At 34.5% G+C, this 21,013-nt stretch overlaps 1 protein-coding gene across 1 annotated transcript in view; it reads left to right on the top strand.

Moving 5' to 3' along the window:
- Positions 1-21,013, top strand: part of LOC142341564 (beta-catenin-like protein 1) — a 130,095-nt gene that overhangs the window by 89,688 nt on the left and 19,394 nt on the right. Inside the window, exons 5-6 of the mRNA XM_075392606.1 lie at positions 5,486-5,652; positions 13,485-13,685. Coding sequence (XP_075248721.1) covers positions 5,486-5,652; positions 13,485-13,685 — 368 coding nt within the window. The remainder of the gene's footprint in view (positions 1-5,485; positions 5,653-13,484; positions 13,686-21,013) is intronic.

The raw sequence follows: 21,013 nt of genomic DNA, 5'->3' as shown, positions 1-21,013 counted from the left end.
TACTAGTTTCAAACAAGTGTTTAGTAATACCGTGTAAAGTTTCAGTAATAACAGAAAGATATACTCAGTTAAAACATTACATATTTTTGAGATTTTCGAAAAACTAATCGAAATATATGAAAACTTTCGAAATCTTTTTTTTTGATGGTCTAATAAGGGAAAAAGACATAGTAACTATTCAGGCAAAAAGAACAAACTATTCAGACAAAAAGCGCAAAATACAATCATTTGTGCATTTTCCGTGCGTTTTTGCGTTTTAGTGCCTGAATGGCATGAAAAATGCGAGGAAAATGCACTAATGTTTGTACTTCTTTACATAAAGATTGGGAACTTTCGCAATCTTTATGTAAAAAGGTACAATCGTTCGTGCATTTTTCGTATTTTCTAGGCCCTGAAAAGCACAAAAAACATGAAAAATGTACAAAATGTTTGACAATTTTCAAGTAAGAAAAGACTGTCTGAAGTGTCAATTGGTTCAAATGGTTCATTTTTTAATTTTTTTTCAGGATTTTGGACTTTTGTTGAACGGGTTCTGCTGAATTTTTTTTCTTTGCATAAATTTTAGCGAGGGTTTCCCAACAATTTGAAAGAAATGAGATAAAGTTTACTTGCCGGGTTCTTCAAAATTTTCTACCATATTATTTCTAGTCAAATATTATTGATTGAACTTTTTGATTTCATTTTTTCTTTACAGTTTAAACGCTCTACTAGTTGTTCCATTTGACAATGTTTGCTGGATAGATTAAAAAACATTGCGATGGTTTTGTAGACACGACGAGTAGTTTCAAACAAATGTTTAGTAAAACTGTGTAAAATTTCAGAGAAAACGAAAAGATTTACTCAGTTAAAACATTACATATTTTTGAGATATTCGAAAAACTAATCCAAAAATATGAAAACTTACGAAATCATTTTGTTTGATGGTCTAATAACGGAAAAAGATATAAAAACTATTCAGGCAAAAAAAACAAATTATTCTGGCAAAAAACCCAAAATACAAACATTTATGCATTTTTTGTATTTCAGTGCCTGAATGGCATGAAAAATGCAAGGAAAATGCATGAATGTTTGTACTTTTTTACATAAAGATTGGGAACGTTCACAATCTTTGTATAAAAAAGTACAATCGTTCGTGCATTTTTCGTTCTTTTCAGGCCCTGAAACGAAAAACATGAAAAATGTACAAATGTTTACATTTTTACAGTAAGAAAAGGTTGTCGGAAGTGTCAATTGGTTCAAATGGTTCTAATCATTTTTTAAAATTTTTTTTCAGGATTTTAGAGTTTTGTTAAATGGTTTCAGCAGAATTTTTTTTCTGTGCGTAAATTTTATCGAGGGTTTCCCTAAAATTTGAAGGAAATGAGATTAAATTTACTTGCCGGGTTCTTCAAAATGGTCTACCATGATATTTCTAGTAAAATCTTATTGATTGAAGTTTTTGATTTCTTTTTTTCTTTACAGTTTAAGCGCTCTACTAGCTGTTCCATTTGACAAAATTTGCTGGATAGGTTAAAAAACATTGCGATGATTTTGTACAGACACGTCGACTAGTTTAAACAAGTTTTTAGTGATACCGTCTAAAATTTAGAGATAACGAAAAGGTATACTCAGTTAAAACATTACAAATTTTTGAGATATTCGAAAAACTAATCGAAAAATATGAAAACTTACGAAATCATTTTGTTTGATGGTCTAATAACGGAAAAAGATATAGAAACTTTTCAGGCAAAAAACAACAATTTATTCTGGCAAAAAGCCCAAAATACAAAAATTTGTGCATTTTTTGCATTTCAGTGCCTGAATTGCATGAAAAATGCAAGGAAAATGCATGAATGTTTGTACTTTTTTTACAAAGATTGGGAATGCTCACAATCTTTGTGTAAAAAAGTACAATCGTTCGTGCATTTTTCGTTCTTTTCAGGCCCAGAAACGAAAAAACATGGAAAATGTACAAATGTTTACATTTTTACAGTAAGAAAAGACTGTCTGAAGTGTCAATTGGTTCAAATGGTTCTAATCATTTTTTAAAATTTTTTTCAGGATTTTAGATTTTTGTTAAATGGTTTCAGCAGAATTTTTTTCTGTGCGTAAATTTTATCGAGGGTTTCCCAAAAATTTGAAGGAAATGAGGTTAACTTTACTTGCCGGGTTCTTCAAAATGGTCTACCATGATATTTCTAGTAAAATCTTATTGATTGAAGTTTTTGATTTCTTTTTTTCTTTACATTTTAAGCGCTCTACTAGCTGATCCATTTGACAAAATTTGCTGGATAGGTTAAAAAACATTGCGATGATTTTGTACAGACACGTCGACTAGTTTCAAACAACTTTTTAGTAATACCGTCTATTATTTAGAGATAACGAAAAGATATACTCAGTTAAAACATTACATATTTCTGAGATATTCGAAAAACTAATAGAAAAATATGAAAACTTACGAAGTCATTTTTTTGATGGTCTAATAATGGAAAAAGATAGAGGAACTATTCAGGCAAAAAGAAAAAACTTTTCAGGCAAAATGCGAGCAAACTTTTGTGCAATCAAACATTAGTGCAATCTCCTTTTTGCAATCTCCTTGCACAAAGGAGATTGCAAACATTTGTGTAATCTCCTTGCATTTTTTATGCTTTTCAGTGCCTGAATAGGATGAAAAATGCAAGGAAAATGCTCGAATGTTTGTACTCTCTTTTTTTTACATAAAGATTGGGAACTTTCCCATTCTTTGTAAAAAAATACAATCATTCGTGCATTTTCGTGCTTTTCAGGCACTGAAACGCACAAAAAACATGAAAAATGTACAAATGTTTGTACATTTTTACAGTAAGAAAAGACAATGTCTGAAGTGTCAATTGGTTCAAATGGTTCTAATCGTTTTTTAAATTTTTTTCAGGATTTTGGACTTTTGTTAAATGGGTTCAGCAGAAATTTTTCTTCTCGTAAATTTTAGCGAGTGTTACCCAGCAAATTGGAAGAAACGAGATTACAGATATATTGATGGTGTCATTAGCAATAATATTTAATGTAGATTGTGATTCAACCTCTAAAGTCTGCGCACGAAAATTTTTAGCAGCAAACATTTTTGTTTCAATATTGCTGATTATGACGAGTTAAGATATTACTTTCCGGGTTCTTCCAAATTTTCTACCATATTATTTCTAGTCAAATAGTATTGATTGAATTTTTTTTTCATTTTTTCTTTACAGTTTAAAAGCTCTTCTAGCTGTTCCATTTGACAAAGTTTGCTGGATAGATTAAAAACATTGCGATGGTTTTGTACAGACACGATGACTAGTTTCGAACAAGTGTTTAGTGATACCGTGTAAAGTTTCAGTGATAAAAAGATATACTCAGTTAAAACATTAGATATTTTCGAGATATTCGAAAAACTAATCGAAATATATGAGAACTTACGAAATCATTTTTTTGATGGTCCAATAACGGAAAAAGATATAGAAACTATTCAGGCAAAGAGATCAAACAATTCAGGCAAAAAGCGCAAATACAATCATTTGTGCATTTTTTGCGTTTCAGTGCCTGAATGGCATGAGAAATGCAAGGAAAATGCATGAATGTACTTTTTTTACATAAAGATGGGGAACGATCCCAATATTTATGTAAAAAAGTGCAATCTTTCGTGCATTTTTCGTGCGTTTCAGGTCTTGAAGCGCACAAAAAACAAGGAAAATGTACAAATGTGTTGTACATTTTTACAGTGAGAAAAGACGAATGTCTGAATTGGTTCAAATGGTACTAATCATTTTTCTAACTTTTTTCTGGGTATTGCACCTTTTTTAAATGGATTTAGCGGAATTTTTTTCTGTGCGTGAAGATTAGCGAGGGTTTCCCGAAAAATTGAAAGAAAAGAGATGAACTATTAGATTAGAGATATAATGATGGTGTCACTAACATTTAATGTGGTGTGTGATTCATCATCTAATGGCTGCGCACTTAAATTTTTGACAGCAAGCATTTTTATTATTGCACATTTTGATGAGCTAAGATATAAAGTTCCGGGTTCTTCAAATTTTTCTACCATTTTATTTCTAGTCAAATATTATTGATTGAAATTTTTGATTTCATTTTTTTGCAGTTTTAACGCTCTTCTAGCTGTTCCATTTGACAAAGTTTGCTGGATAGATTAAAAAAGTATTGCGATGGTTTTTTACAGACACGACTAATTTCCAACAAAAGTTTAGTTATACCATGTAAAAGAAAGTGCCATCACTTGTGTATTTTCCTTGCATTTTTCGTGCGTTTCAGGGAGTGAAGCGCACGACAAAAGCAAGGAAGAAGCACGAGTGAATGCACTTTTTTTACATAAAGATTGGGAACGTTCCCAAACTTTATGGGAACTTTATCTTTCGTGCATTTTTCGTGCGTTTCAGGCCCTGAAACGTACAAAAAACAAGGAAACTACGAATGAGCGTACTTTTTTATAATGAAAAGACGATGTCTGAAGTATGACTTGGTTCAACTAGGACCTTTTTCAAATAGAGTCAGCAGAGTTTTTTTCTGTGCGTGAAAGTTAGTGAGTTTCCAAAAAATTGAAAGAAAAGAGATGAACTATGAGATTAGAGATATATTGATGGTGTCACAAGTTTTTACATTTATTGTCGAGTGTGATTCAACGTCTAATGTCTGTGCACTAAAGTTTTTGACAGCAAGCATTTTTTTAATATTGTACATTTTGACGAGTTCAAGATATCAAGTGCCGGGTTCTTCAAAATTTTCTGCCATGTTATTTCTAGTCAAATATTATTCATTGAAATTTTTGACTTCATTTTTTTCGCAATTTTAACGCTCTGCTAGCTGTTCCATTTGATTAAGTTTGCTAGATGAATTAAAAAGTTTTTGCGGTGGTTTTGTAAAGACATGACGACTAGTTTCAAACAAGTGTTCATTTTTTTAAGGTCTAATAACGGAAAAAGATATAAATTATTCAGGCAAAAAGAACAAAATGGAGACAGCTACAAGAAACCATCAAATTGAGTGGTCCTGAAAATAGGTGTTAGAATTTGAAATTGACTAAATTTCTCACTAAAATTCAAGCCTGTTTTCACGTGGAAAAATTAAGGGATTAAAAATTACGAGATAAATTGTTTTCAGAATAACCTTTCAGAGATAACTATGTTTTCAATAACGGAGATGTCTCCACTTTAATATACTGATCTTTCCTGGTTTTTTTCTGGCCTCTTTTCACGCTCTAGTCCCCCTATTATGCTTAGTGATGCTGCTTGGCATCATTCGACTAGGACCGCAAGGACCTTTTGATGACATACAAGTGGTTTGTGTTCATGCTGTAGCTTGATTAATTACATTAATGCTCATAACCTGCTTGAAAACAATTTGTTAGAAACAGTGAACTGAAATTATTAAGGAATTGTTCAGGAAATTGACAAGGAATTTTCTTGTCGAACTTGATTTTGCTACTGGCTGTTCTAGACTGCTTTTCTGGAAACTTGTAAAATCTGCAGACTGTGTTTAGATATGTCTGTAGCTGTGATAGAGCTGTTGCATGAGTTGAGTGATGTGGACACACTTAATGAATCCACAGAAGGAGCCCAATTACTGGTTGATGAGCTTAGTGAATTCAGAGTGGTCTCTGTCCTCGTGCAAAACATGGAGAGACTAGATGAGGCCAACCAGAAAGAGGTATAGTCTGTTTGCCTCCATTAATCGACCGTTCCTGTTGTTACCTTCATATGGGCCTAAATTAGCAAATGCTTGGAGACAGCTGTTAGTTTTCAGGGTCTTATTACTGCCAGGCCCTGTCTGATGTTTTTTGTTGTTTTCATGAACCGAGGAGGATTTATGTTGGTTCTTTAAACCGTTGAAAGTGTTTCCAGTTTTTCTTTTACTAGCCGTGTGTTTTTAGCGAGGGCAATTATGGGGTCATCGTTGTTTTTTAGAAGTGTTCTTGTGGTGCAATGCTTTTATCTATTGTGGAGCAATAATCGATACAGACTTAGGGAGTAGAAAAAAGTGTGATGCAAATTCTGCGAGGAGTAAGTTCGATAAGTTTGTGGATTGAAATAAATCTGAAACGTTTGTCAAGTGTGCTAACCGTTTTAAAAGCAGAAAAAAGAGGATGTTTGCGTTATTGGCTGTTCTTAGTTGCTTTAAATCAAAGTTTTTAATTGGGCCCTGTTGGTCCTTTTTATACAATTGTTAGAATAATAAATTTTGCTTTTGATATATAACTTTTCGTCGATAGGATATTGGTAGCACTCTAATACATTAGATCACTAGTTCTCTTAAGGCTTGCTGGTCGCTTAGGTTAGGTGTCTTCGAAATTAATGCTGAGGATGTTCATGATGTGAATGTCAAATATGACATTTTTAGACGCCCACTTTCCTCTTTTCTGCCTTTGTACTCAAAGAAGCTAGTCTTCCTTAGCTTAAGCGAGCTAAACTAATGCCACCCCTATTACCGAGTACGTATGTCGTAATACGTTAGTCGTATAAGTTTTGAAACTTCGAAAAAAAAGTGAGTTAAAATTGCGCTGAGCGTGAATTTTTTTGCTCACGTGTATTTTTAGCTGTTCAATCTTCAGTTTTCAGTAATAATTCTAAGTTATAATCTTTTTCTGCCGATGGATTTTTTAATACAATATAAGGTGCTGGGCTGCTTCGGACTCTTCTTAATTTTGCCTCTTGATTTGGCGCTATTTTTGTCATAATCGCAATTGCTATTCCTTGTTAATCGCTCTCAAAGGAAGTTTGTAGCAGTTATATTATTCCTGTCGGTATTTTTTATGTGATTTTTTGCTTGGCCGATTTTGCGTCTGACCCATTTGACTTTTTTGTCCTCAAGAACGGGATAAACAGGTTGCGCCCAGCGCGCAATAAGTGCTCTAAGAGCTATCGGCTCACTAGTCACCAAGTATGCGATTCACAGAAACTGCTTTGGAGACTTATACTTATTGTGTGAAGGGCGGTTCTTAGGTTGACCACCCTCCCAACCGTTGCCCCCCCCCCCGCTGTGCTCACCTCACGCCCCTTCAATTAAGCTAAAGCTAGCCTCACTATAATGTGGTTAGCTACTGACAAAACCAACCGCTCGCCGGTGTTTTCAGAGCAATTAGCCCGACGTTAGTCGGTTATGTTTGTATACGTTGTGAATGCTCGTATAGACACCAAATACAAACTTATTTTGTCCTTGCCTCAATTTCGGCTTTACAATCAATCATTTGCAATGATTCTATTCATAGAGGATTTAAAAATCAAGAAAATTTTAATTAAGCAAAATTAAGGTAAAATGCCTTTAAAGTGTAAGAAATCAAGATGACTTATTCCGAAATTTGCATGCTCGAAAACAGTTTAATACTTTTCGAACTTCACATGTGATTTTTTTGCTTAAACACCTTTCAGGAATAAAGAGCTTTCGAATGAATAGAGGAGAAGAGGTGAATAAATTCTGCTCAAAATGTTTCCTCATTTTTTATACTCACTATTTTTTTGGTACTTAAACCATTTTTAAAATCAGTTTAAAAATTTATCTTAAATCTGAAAGATTTGAAGCATCTTTTTATTGCTCACGAACGAAGTGTAAACCAATTATTGTAAATGCGTGTGTCTGTTTCATGCAAAGTTTTTGCTTGATCGTTTTTACGCGCTTATTTCAGAACGTTCTTTGACTTTGGTGTAATTTTACACTTCAGTTCTTAGTTTTTGAGTGATCTAAGTTGCTCTCATTCTGGAATCGAGTTTGTTGGTGAACCGATCTTTAACGAATGTAAAGCAAAAGCTTTGTGGCTGAGTGGTTGAGATGTTAGGCTGCCAGCCTGGAGGACCGGGTTCAAAACCCAGTGGGGAATTTTTTGTTGTACCCGTAAAACATATCTAAGCTATGCCCACTCTAAATTATTTTACCCCCCCGTCTGTTATTTGAGGGCTATTCATCCGACGGTAATTAATTCATCTTCTGTAATGTATCAATAGCCAGACGCTGGCCTCTCAATAGCAGTCGCCCTCTCAATGGCTATTTTCTAAGCTCTCCCCTTTTAAATTTTTCGTTTTACCTTTCGATGAAGTTTTTTGTTTTACCTAAATCACAACTTCAACTTACCTCACTATCTCAGCTCATAATAATTTTTTTCACTTATTGAATTGAGTAGTCCAGTGAAAACGGTCCTGTCAGAAAAGCAAAATCAAAGGAAACGGTATCAACGAATAAAACCCAGGCATTGAGATATAAAGTTCAATTAATTAGTGTATTAATTTAGTTAACAGATACCTGATATAGTGTACTGATAACTAGTATCAGTATTAAGTTTTTAATTGCTCTTGAACGCAGTTCATAGCAATTTTTGTAAACGTGTGTGTCTTTTTTATGCAAATTTGTCGCTTGATAATTTTGCGCTTTTCTTCTATAACATTCTTTGACTTCTCAAGTGACTTTTTCACGCTTTCGCTCATGATTTTTGAGTGATCTCTAGTTATAAGAAGTTGCTAATATAAAATCGGTGGCAGCAAAGCAAAACAAAGTGACTCGTATCGCAGAGGTTAGTGCTGGTGGTCATGGATCGAGAGGTCAGTGGTTCGAATCACGGTGGGGGCAAAGTTTTTTGCACCCATAAAGAAAATTTAATCTAGACTGAAGACCATGAATTAAATTGCCTCGCCTATTGTTCAAGAGCAATTCTTCCGACATTTGTCCGTTTATGTTTTGTATTGATTCTCGAATTCATTCACGTCAGAAAATATAGTGAATGCGGTCAAGAGAAATACAAAAAACGGGATAGACTGATGAAGCTCGGTCACTATGTCTTAGTGCATTTGGTTCATTAAAGCAATTGCTGCCTTGATTTGGTATCAAGCTTAATAGCCTTCAGTTTTGAATTAAATATAGTTGTGTTAAACGGTCAACCGATTAGGTATGTGCATGTTGACTATTAGGAGTTGTTCTCTGGAAGCTGACAGTCAGATTTTACTTTGTTTAATTCGTTGGATTGTAATGCAGGTTTGTCCTGCTGTTTTTCAATTAATTTTACAGTTCGATCACGTTTTCCCTTTTCATGAGTCACTGCTTTCAGGGTCCACTTCTGACTTATCTCATAGAATTTAGAATTCCGTTACCCTTTTTACCCGATTATCCGAGGAATCGGATAAACCAATTTAGTCCGGGCTCTAAGACTTAATGTTTAAAGATTTAGTGCACTAAATTATATTACGATGAAATCTAATGAAAATTCAGATCAAATTAAAACATTTTTGACACTATTTTTTTGCATTATTCTTTCTGTTTCAATTTCAACGTATGTCAGCGGGGTCAACGGCTCTTATTTTTCGGCAATCAGCTGTCTATGCTTTGTGTTTCATTTGGCGCATCAGTTGTTCTCTTCTATTTTTTAATAGCCGTACAGCGATAGCTGGGGCTATTATTGGCGCCTTCTCTTGGTTTTTTACAATCCAAGAATTGGATTGTATTGGTGCTCTCTCTTTTTCAAGAATTTTTGTTTTCACACCTCTTTTTCATGAGTTTGAGCTTTCAAAACGGGATAAACCGGTAATTCTCTGCGGGCATCAAGTTTCATTACAGGATCTTAGCCGCGTTTTGTAGTCCTTCAAGTGCTTAGAGTGTTGAAACAAATGGGAAGGCCGTATTTCAAGGTTAAAAAGTCATTTTTAGGAGTTTTTGAGCCCAAAATGTTGCAATTTTTCACGTTTTTTTTTCTTTTTCATTTTTTTTGTTGGACCATTTAAAAATCGAGGTTTGTAATAGTTGATGAAGGTCTTTTTCAAGAAATTATTATATTTCATGACCTTTTTAAGAGCAATATCTTTTGGAAAATAAGCACGCAAGATGATACAAATTTTTACAAGTTTTTTGAAAGTTTTTGTCTTTTTTTAGCCCTAGCTGGCAGTCAACCTTCTCCAGGGTTTGATAATAAAATACTGCATAGCTTCTAGTGGCGATAGGATGTTTTTCAACACTTAATCTTTTTAATCAATATAGCGAATTTTAGCAGTTTTTTGATAAAACTCGCATATTCTTTTCAAATTTTTAAAAATTTATTGTCAGTATCTAGGTTTTCCGAGCCCAAGGCGCCAGAAAAACTCCTATTGCGTTTTTTTGATAATAAGGCGCTTAAAATTTTTTTGGCCTTAGAATGGCTTTCATCATTTTAATATCACAATTTTTAGCAATATTTTGATAAATTTTGCAATTTTTTTTTTCGTTGTTTTTGAATTTTTCCATATTAGGTTTCTCCAACCTGAAGGGCCAACGAACCTACTCCAGGGTTTGATAATAAAATACTGCATAGCTTCTAGTGGCAGTAACACAGGTTTTCATTTTTTTAAAGTCATTAATTTCAGCAGTTTTCTTTTAAGAAAACTTGAAATTTTTCAAGATTTTTTGAAAGTTTTCATCAGCGAGTTCTCCGGCGTCATGGTTTCAGTAATGTCCTCTACGGTTTGATAATAATTTACTGCATAGTTGCTAGAGGAAAGGGATTGATTATCAATATTTGAATAACACGAGTTTTAGTATTTTTTCAATAAAATTTTAATTTCAATTTTTCTGAAATTAATCATTTTCCAAATTTATTGATATTTATGAGCGAATGAAACTCTGTGAGTTTAGCAATATAGATACTGGATAGTATCTGGAGACAGTGAAGGGGTACTGAAATAGTTAAAATTTCGAATTTTAGCAAGATTTAGTTAAAATTAGCCATTGTTTTCGGATTTTTTTTTTGAGTTCAACAATCTTTACCGGCCAACAAAACGTTTGTAGGTCTTGCAGATGGGTCACATTGCAGCACTCCACAGACAAAACCTGGTGGTTAAAAATTTTATATCCGCAAAATTTGGAAACTTTCTTGAATTTTAGCAGTTGCCTTTTTTTTAAACATTTGTCATATTTCTCGATTTTATCTGCCTTTAGTGGATAATAAATATCTTTCAAGTCTTGTGCGTGAGTTCATGGGTATATTGAATTGTAACAAGTTTGTTGGCCTTAGGGGTAAAATTTTCAAGAGTTTTAGCAATGAATATTTTGTTTAGATTGTAAAACCTGATGTTAAACATTTTATATCAGCAAAATTTAGAAACTTTCTTTATTTTTAGCACTTGCCATTTTTTAAACATTTGTCATATTTCTCGAGTTTATCTGCTTTTAGTGGATAATAAATATCTTTCAAGTCTTGTGCGTGAGTTCTTGGGTTTATTGAATTGTATCAAATTTGTTGGCCTTCGGGGTAAAAGCTTCAAGAGTTTTAGCAATGAATATTTTGTTTAGTTTGTTTTATTTTTTTAGTGTCTCAATTTGATATTCTTTTTGGCTGCGGTTGTTCAATTGATCTGCTGGTCAGGTATATTAGTTCTGAGTTATTCTTTGAATTCTTGGTCTTGTCCTGCTATGTTTTTCATTTCGTCGTCAAGATTTTTGTTACGGCCATATGACGTCACAGCCTCTTTTTCTTTATTTTTTCATGCAATTTCAACTGAAGTTCGTGCGTTACGTCATTTTTCGCTCTTAGTGGAGCTAGTTTTTTCGTTCATTTGAGTGATAAAGTCTGTGGTCACCCTTGACTTACCTCACTCTCAAAAATGGCTTCCTCAATCTAAAATTGATTTTTCTGTACTTTAAGAGATAATTCAAGTGAGTTTATATCACTTCAATTGAACAGTATTTAAGAGCAGCTAATAGAAACAGCAATAAGTTAAAAGGTTTTTTAATCAAAATTTAATATCAGCAGTTTTTTTAAAAAAATTGCTTTTTTTCAAGTTTTTTGAGTCAGACTTTTTTAATAGCCGCACAGCGATAGCTGGGGCTATTATTGGCCTTCTCTTGTTTTTTTTTATTTCGTCGCCGCGATTTTCGATACAACCATATGACGTCACAACCACTTCAAATCTGCTTTTTGTTCATTCATTCACGCAATTTCAGCTGAATTGCGTGCGTGACGTCATTTTCCACTCTTATTGGAACGAGTTTTTTTGTTCATTTGCGTGATTAAATCTTTGGTCACGCTTGACTTACCTTACTCTCAAAATGACTTCCTCACTCTGAAATTGACTTTTAAAATTTAATTCAAAGAGATAAGGTCAAGTGAGTGTATGTAACTCTAATTGAAGCTTATTTAAGAGCAGCTAATAGAAGCAGCAATAAGTTATACAGATTGATAATCAGAATATATTTCACCATTTAATGAGAAATTTACTGTTGTCTTTCTTTTACTGTCTTTTTGAAAATGCTTATCTACGAAGCTATTGCGGCTATCTTCTGGCAATTTGCCAGCTATGTTTTGTTTTTATTGTTTAGATCTGATGAAGTTTAACGAAAGTTTTGCCCCTTTTTGTGTTAATTGCTCTTGAACGAAGTTCATAGCAATTATTGTAAACGTGTGTATTTTTTTATGCAAAATTTTTGCTTGACAATTTTGACTTTTCGAGTGACTTACGCCCTTGACTTTTTGCGTTTCGCGTGATCTCAAATTCTCTCTCAATCACGATTTCAAGCAGCTGAACTGAATTGGCGGCAATTTAATACTAAAAGTCAAATGAAAAATGCGCCGAAACTGGTGCCATTTTCACTTTAAATCTTAATAGTGGTGTATGCTAACCTCTAATTAGGTTATTTGAAGCCCAATATTGATTTTGTAGTCCCATTTAGACCCCCCAACTGAAGCAGGTTGCAATTGATTAGAGCTTTCACTAGTCGTTCGAGAGAAATTCTTCCGACGTTTAGTCGGTTATGTTGGTATTTTTCTATTTGTTTTTCTTGAATATTTTGCATAGTGATCTGATGCCTTTTTGTTAAGAAGCCAATGTGTTAAATTTAAGTGCTCTTTCAGAAGCTGATTCAACATGTACTAGAAAACTCATAAGCTCAGAAAGTCAAGTCATGAGTGAAACCAGGCAAATTGTTTCTATGACCAGGAAAAAAACTTCACTTTGAATAATTCCTAAGGTTGCCAATTTTAGATTAATGCTCGATTTTTGCTGAGGAAAATTTAACCGTCAAGTTTTTTTCCTGGTCTTATTTGAAATGACTCATTTCGTTTTGGCAAGTTATGTATTTAATATGTTTTATATTATTTTTATTGTTTTGTATTCAACAAGAGTGATCACCAGGACTGCCAATTAATCCTATATTAGTTTGATTGCGATCATTTGACAAGAAAATATTTCTTTTTGGTTTCTTCAGGACTTTTTGTGCTGCTGTTTTACTATGAAAGCATTAGCCTTAAGTTTTTGGTTATAATGTTTGATTTTTTGATACCGGTTGTCAAGGCCGTCCGTCCATCTTTCGGCTAAGTTATTCCCTTGTCCAATCACTTTTCTCTCCCATTTTTTAAACTAAGTTGATGCATGTTTTTGGTAACCCTGTCAATATCAATCTCCATTTGATATTGAAGAAAACAGATTTCGTTATTCTATTAAAGTACCAACACTAAGCGTTGTCTATTCTATTTATGTGAACGGAAATTCTGGTCAATATTAATTGAGTTACGTGCTTTTCAAATGAGGTTTCAGGAGGCGCAAGCTATATTTAACTCCCTTGGGATAGTGGAGAACATACTGGAGTTCAAGCCGGACCTATCTTTTGAAGTGGCTTCCAACCAGGGGCTCTTGCCCTGGATCATCAGACGTCTCAAGATGAAGTCTGGTGGAGACGTGGCTGTGAAGAGCTATGCTTCTGAGATACTGGCAATACTGCTACAGAACAGTGACGATGTAAGTGTTGTATAATAATTATTTGCTCTCAAACAAAGTTTGTAGCAATTATATTAGTCGTGGCGCTCTTTTTATACTATTTTTCGCGGGACCGATTTTTCGTCTGGCCCTTTTGACTCTTCGACCTCAAAATCGGGATAAACAGGTAACTCCCCCACCCAGTTCACCCCTTCCCCCATATCAGCAGATTACTGCCAACAGACATGTCAACGGAGCACTGGAGAATCAAAAGTACAGCATAAATTAAAGGCGAGTTTTTATCTGACTTGTTCAGAAAAATGATTTCCACAATTCTTGATTTTTTACATCAATTGTTTGGTAAATTTTTCGAGGTTTTTGTGGTTTTCTGAATTGTTTTCTGGTCCATTCCAGGTCTAGTGTATTGTTTTTCAAATGAAAATTCTTTGAATTTTAGGTCAGGACTTGCCTGCTATGCTATATTATTGCTGAACGGCAAAAGTAAGTTAGCAGCCCCTGGTTTTACGAAGTGAAATTTCAAATTTTGGCGCTATGTTACTTCATCTTATCAAATTTCGAAAACAGTTTTTCCACCACTGATCCTCACAATAGTCTTTTCGTCTACTTATGAAATTCAGACGCAACGTTCACATACCAGAAATCCCAACGTAAAGTTAATGAAATGAACTAGATCCAAGTTTCACAGTAAGAGTTTCACAAATTTGTTCACATCTCTTTTCTCACATTTAACACCAGTGCAAACTTAGCCATTGTTGAACAAACTGGAAAACATATAACATCATGTGACAACTTTCTTTTTACTGTGAAACTTGGATCTAGCTCATCAACTTCACATCGGGATTTCTTCTGAGTGAACGTTGCGTGTTATATGAATTTCAAAAGTAGACAAAAAGATTAGTGTAGGGGATCGATGGCATAAAATCTGTTTTCGAAAATTGATTATAAGATGGAGTAATTTTTCGCAAAAAAATAGTTTTTACTTCTTAAAAGTGGGTAGTGTTAACTTACTTTTGCCGTTCAGTATATTTTGCCGTCAAGATTTCTGTTGCTACCATATGACGTAACGATCAAATCTGCTTTTTGTTCAATCATTCACTCAATTTCGACTGAATTGCGTACGTGACGTCAGTTTTCACTCTTAGTGGAGCGAGTTTATGTTCATTTGCGTGATTATTTTTGGGTCACATGTGATATATTCACTCTCAGAAATGACTTTTGTCATTTTCAAAATGACTTTTCCTTCCTTAAATTCAAGGAGATAAGTTCAACAAATGTATGTCAATCTAAATACATGTGAGCAGCTAATAGAGGCACCAAAATGTGATAGCTTTGCAATCAAAGTAGAACATCTCAGCGATGGATAAAAGGTAGAAGAATTTCTTTGTTGTTTTTATTAAAAATCTTTTTGAGACTGCATTTCTATGAAACTATCCGGGCTATTTAACTTTAATTTCAGTTGTGTGCAAGACTCGAAGAGGGGTATTGATTTCTGTGGGCTCTCTACCAACCGAATTTGGGTGATCTTGTCCATCGGTTGGTTTTTAATAGCCGTACAGCGATAGCTGGGGCTATTATTGGCCTTCTCTTGGTTTTTTATTTCGTCGTCATGATTTTTGTTACGACCATATGACGTTACAGCCACTTTTTGTTCATTCGTTCATGCAATTTAACTGAATTGCATGCGTGACGTCATTTTTCGCTCTTAGTGGAGCCAGTTTTTTTGTTCATTAAATTTTTGGTCACACTTGACTTACCTCACTCTCAAAAATGACTTCCTCACTTTGAAATTGACTTTTATTTACTTTAATTCAAAGAGATAAGGTCAAAAGGGTGTGTGTCACTCTAAATGAAGGTTATTTGAGATAAGCTAATAGAGGCAGCAATAACTTATACAGATTTTTATTCAAAATATAACAGATCAGCCTTCAATGAAAAGACAAATTTTTTTGGTCTGTCTTTTTTATTGTTTTCTTTTAGACTGCCGATCTACAAATCTATTGCGGCTATTTTCTGGCAATCTGCCAGCTATATTTTTTATTCACAGTATTGTTTTCTAACTTAAAGCATACGCCTCACCTACCCATACACTTTCTTAGCTGCACGCCATTGTTGACATTCTTTTTCTCTGAGACACTTGAGACCGGGTCCACAGTCCAATAGTGATTTCTTTGTTTTCATTAAGTATGTTTTTTGTAAATAAGTGCTTCTCAATTGTGAATTTTCTGAATTACGGAAAACAATTCTTTATTCCAATTGAATTTGTTAGAGTTTTCTAGAGTAGTTAGTGGTATTTCATTTCCGATCGATTTGTTTTTATCTGTTCAGTAGCTGATAGACTGCCGATCTACAAATCTATTGCGGCTATTTTCTTGCAATCTGGCAGCTGTGTTTTTTATTCACAGTATTGTTTTCTAACTTAAAGCATACGCCTCACCTACCCATACACTTTCTTAGCTGCACGCCATTGTTGACATTCTTTTTCTCTGAGACACTTGAGACCGGGTCCATAGTCCAATAGTGATTTCTTTGTGGTCATTAAGTATTTTTTGTAAATAAGTGCTTCTCAATTGTGAATTTTTTCTGAATTACGGAAAACAATTCTTTATTCCAATTGAATTTAGCAGAGTTTTCTAGAGTAGTTAGTGGTATTTCATTTCCGATCGATTTGTTTTTATCTGTTCAGTAGCTGATAGACTGCCGATCTACAAATCTATTGCGGCTATTTTCTGGCAATCTGGCAGCTATGTTTTTTATTCACAGTATTGTTTTCTAACTTAAAGCATACGCCTCACCTACCCATACACTTTCTTAGCTGCACGCCATTGTTGACATTCTTTTTCTCTGAGACACTTGAGACCGGGTCCATAGTCCAATAGTGATTTCTTTGTTTTCATTAAGTATGTTTTTTGTAAATAAGTGCTTCTCAATTGTGAATTTTCTGAATTACGGAAAACAATTCTTTATTCCAATTGAATTTGTCAGAGTTTTCTAGAGTAGTTAGTGGTATTTCATTTCCGATCGATTTGTTTTTATCTGTTCAGTAGCTGATAGACTGCCGATCTACAAATCTATTGCGGCTATTTTCTTGCAATCTGGCAGCTATGTTTTTTATTCTCAGTATTGTTTTCTAACTTAAAGCATACGCCTCGCCTACCCATACACTTTCTTAGCTGCACGCCATTGTTGACATTCTTTTTCTCTGAGACACTTGAGACCGGGTCCATAGTCCAATAGTGATTTCTTTGTTGTCATTAAGTATGTTTTTTGTAAATAAATGCTTCTCAATTGTGAATTTTCTGAATTACGGAAAACAATTCTTTATTCCAATTGAATTTGTCAGAGTTTTCTAGAGTAGTTATGGGTATTTCATTTCCGATCGATTTGTTTTTATCTGTTCATTAGCTGATAGACTGCCGATCTACAAATCTATTGCGGCTATTTTCTGGCAATCTGGCAGCTATGTTTTTATTCACAATATTGTTTTCTAACTTAAAGCATACGCCTCACCTACCCATACACTTTCTTAGCTGCACGCCATTGTTGACATTCTTTTTCTCTGAGACACTTGAGACCGGGTCCATAGTCCAATAGTGATTTCGTTGTTGTCATCAAGTTTGTTTTTTGTAAATAAGTGCTTCTCAATTGTGAATTTTCTGAATAACGGAAAACAATTCTTTATTCCAATTGAATTTGTCAGAGTTTTCTAGAGTAGTTAGTGGTATTTCATTTCCGATCGATTTGTTTTTGTCTGTTCAGTAGCTGTTATTGACCTTTTTGAGCAATAATGGTGAAGTGAATATGCATCAGGAACAGCCTCGAGCGAAAATTTGTGGTGGTTTTTTCATATTGCTGTTTTATTGTATAAAGCAGTTTTTCAAAGAGAAATACTGCAAAAATACTGAAATTTTTGTATTTGTTTTATATGCAGATTCAGTTGATTTTTTCTATTTTTATGTCAGTTTTTCGGCTATATCTTTTTTGTTCTTTGATCTGTGATCGCGTTTTATTGCTTTCTCGAGTTTGTCGATTAGATGATAATTCTGCCAAGGGCTTGCTTTGATAGAGACTCGAGTTGTTTCCGGATTTTTGCAGGCTAAATTTCAATTCGTCGAGTTTTTTTACAATCTCTGACGTCTCGCGCGTTTCACATCAACTTTTGTTTTTCATTCATGCATTTTGTCAACGTTTTGCCAACTGAGTTGCGCTAAAGACTTCATTTTTTAGTATTAATGTAACGTTCATTCACGTGAATTTCTTTGGTCACACAAGTCACTCTCAAATTGACTTTCCTCTTATTGATTTGGCTTGTTTTAATGGGATGAGTTGAGGTGATCTGAGAATACCTCAAGGTAATTAAAAGTTTTTTATTGGCGGCCGTGCAGTAAATAATTCGAAATCAAGTAAAGATAGCGCAACATCATTACTTTTTGGTTTTCGATTTATTGGTTTTTTGAGGCTTGATGTGTACGAAGCTATGTTCTGGCTTTCGGCAAGCTCTGTTGGTTCATATTGTTGAGGTTTATTTCAATAACAGAAAATGACTTTTATGACAAAAATGTGGAGTTAAAACTGCTGAATGAAATTGAAGAATGTGTGTACATGGCGTGGAATTTTTTTTACTGGGCAAGCGCAGTTAATGCGTTTTTGGCTTTGAAACTGTCATCATAGCGCAGCTATATTGCTCTTTTATTAGTAGCCGCCCTCATTTTCTCAGCCGGCTATTATAGCGCTCCTAATTTTTTTTTACTTCGTCGAACTTTTTTTCGCTTTACCCATTTTCCCGCTTTTTCGAAATTTTGCGTGAAACGACTTTTTGACTTCTCTAGGCTAGTTTCACTCTTCTGTCATGCTGCTTAAAGTCCTTTTCAACAGCAGTTGCTCAGCAAAGCAATTCAAAATGAAGAGAGTCAGTATAAAAAAATCAAAGTCAGAAATAGAAACGGGATAAACCCATAAAATCCATTTTTAGATGCCCGGTACTTGAACTTTGTTCTCATAAGTTTTAGTTACTATCTATAATGCTTATTGGTATTGATACTAGACCATGTAGCCTCTCACTCAGAGACAGGAGTATGTTCAATTACCAAATGACATCAAAATAAATCGCACTTAAAAATGTGTTTATACAAAAATCAATTTTGTTGATTTTTTCTTTTCTTTCAATCCCAATAGAGTTATGGGAATCAACGGCGGCTATTTTCCGGCAATCTGCCGGTTATGTTTATGTTTTAATTGCTACCAAATGAAGTTTGTGAAATTAAAAGAAGCGGAATAAAACAATACAGTTCGGGCGTTAAGAGGTAATGTTTGAAAATTTAGTGCACCAAGTGATTAAATTTTTTTAACACTGCTAACGTTTATTTGTATTAAGCTTATTGTCCTGAATTTTGAGGCTTAAATCACCATTGTTATCAATCGAATGAAACTGCAGACCAAATTGGAACATCTTTGGCCCACTCTCTATTTGACACATTTCCTCCTCATCTCTTACTGTTTCAATCTCAACGTATGGGTCAACTGCAACTATTTTTCGGCTATTTGCTGGCTATATTTGGTGTTTCATTTGACGCATAAGTTGTTCTTTTCTCAATTTTTTCATTTGATTTTGTTGATTAGATTTGGTAACGTTTAATGAAAGTGTTGCCCCCTTTTTTGTCTTTCTGTAGTTTTCTACCTGTTTTATTGAATAATTTGCATTTTAATTTTGTTGATGCGCATTGTAAACCTTGATGCGCATTGTAAATTTCGAACCTCTTTCAGATTGGCTGTTTTACGATCACATAATTTTGATGTAAAACTTATATTGAATAATCACTAATTTTAGTTGAAATATAATTTAAAATAGTTTCCCAGCAGATGCAAAGGTGGCCAATTATGCATCAAGGATATATTTTTGTTGAAATAACCACCGTGATTGTTTTCGGACATTTTAAAAACTGAAATTCTTTTTTTCAATCCTTGTCTGTCTCGAAACCTTGAAACGGCTCATTTCATTTTGCTGATAAATTGGCTGCAACTTTTTGGTGTAATCGGTTTTTATTTGTTTACAATTGTGTTGTATTCAACAAGAGTGATCACCAGGACTGTCACGGGATCTTGTGTTCGTTTGATTACAATCATGTGACAATAAAAATGTCTGTTTTGATCGCTTCAAGACTTCTTGTGCTCTTTTTTTTCACTGTGAAAGCATTAATTAGTCTCAAAGTTTTTGTTTTTGATATTTGATCTTGTGGATTCTGGATGTCAAGGCCGTCTATATATCGGCTATGTTATTCCCTATTCCAACTACTATTTGCTCCCAATTTTTAAACTAAGTTGATTACAGAAACTGTTTTGAAGACTTGTACTTACGATTTGAAGAGCGGTTTTTAGAGATTGACTCCCCCCACAATAACCCCCCCTGCCCCGCACTTCACCCCCAAAGCCCCACCCCTGCACATCATTCAAGCCGTAAGGGTCCCGTGCAGCCAAAGACGCCCCTCCCAGCGTCCCCCCCCCCCCCCCCCATCAGCCCACCCCGACCCCCTCGCTGCGCTCACCTCAAAACCCTTCAATTAAGCTAAAGCTAGCCTCCCTAAGCCGCGCAGCTAGCTACTGACGAAGCCAACAGCTCGCCAGTCGTTTGAGAGGAATTCGCCCGACGTTCGTGGGTTGTACTTTCACAATTCAAAGTATTTCAGTTCTTTGGTTAGGGCGGTCTTCTCTTTGCCATCTTTCTCCATCTGCTGAAATTAAAAGTTTAGAAGCCACTGTTCAGTAGCTGCAAGTTTCTTTTTCTATCAAAGAAAAGCAAATGGATTGCGGATGAGTTTATTGGTTTCGGGAAATTGTGATAAATCAGATAGTGAATCAAATGATTCTATTTTCTTGCTTGCCACTGATCCTCTTACTCTAGCTCGTGCTAGAACGATGTTTGAGTTCGATTTTTAATGAATGTCACGTTAATTGAAATTAGTAATTCTCGAACAAAGAGTAAGACCCATACATAATTTCATTGAAGTGAGTTTGTTTAGGACGTATTTTTCAGATACTTTTTCCAAGCAGCTTTTGAGAAATTTCATGTTCGAGCGGCTATTTGACTTTTTCACCGTTATGTCAAATATAACGTCTTTTTCTGGTCATTTCAGATCTAGTTTTCTGTCTTCCCTTGGAAAGTTTTTGAAATTTGATTATGCGTTTCTCCTGCTATGCTAAGAAAAAACAACAGAACTGAAAGAAAAAACAACAGAACTGAACAGCTAATTCTCCTAAGGTCGAGCAGTCGATCATTACAAAAAAGAGGCATCCAAAAATGGAATAAACTTCCGCGTGAAGTCCGGACTATCAGATCACGCTCAGTTTAAACGCAC

This window comes from Convolutriloba macropyga, chromosome 1 (genome assembly GCF_964194025.1).
Source record: "Convolutriloba macropyga chromosome 1, txConMacr16.3, whole genome shotgun sequence".
NCBI lineage: Eukaryota > Metazoa > Xenacoelomorpha > Acoela > Convolutidae > Convolutriloba > Convolutriloba macropyga.
Note: the sequence above shows the minus strand (reverse complement) of the source record. Positions and strands in the feature narration are given on the sequence as shown.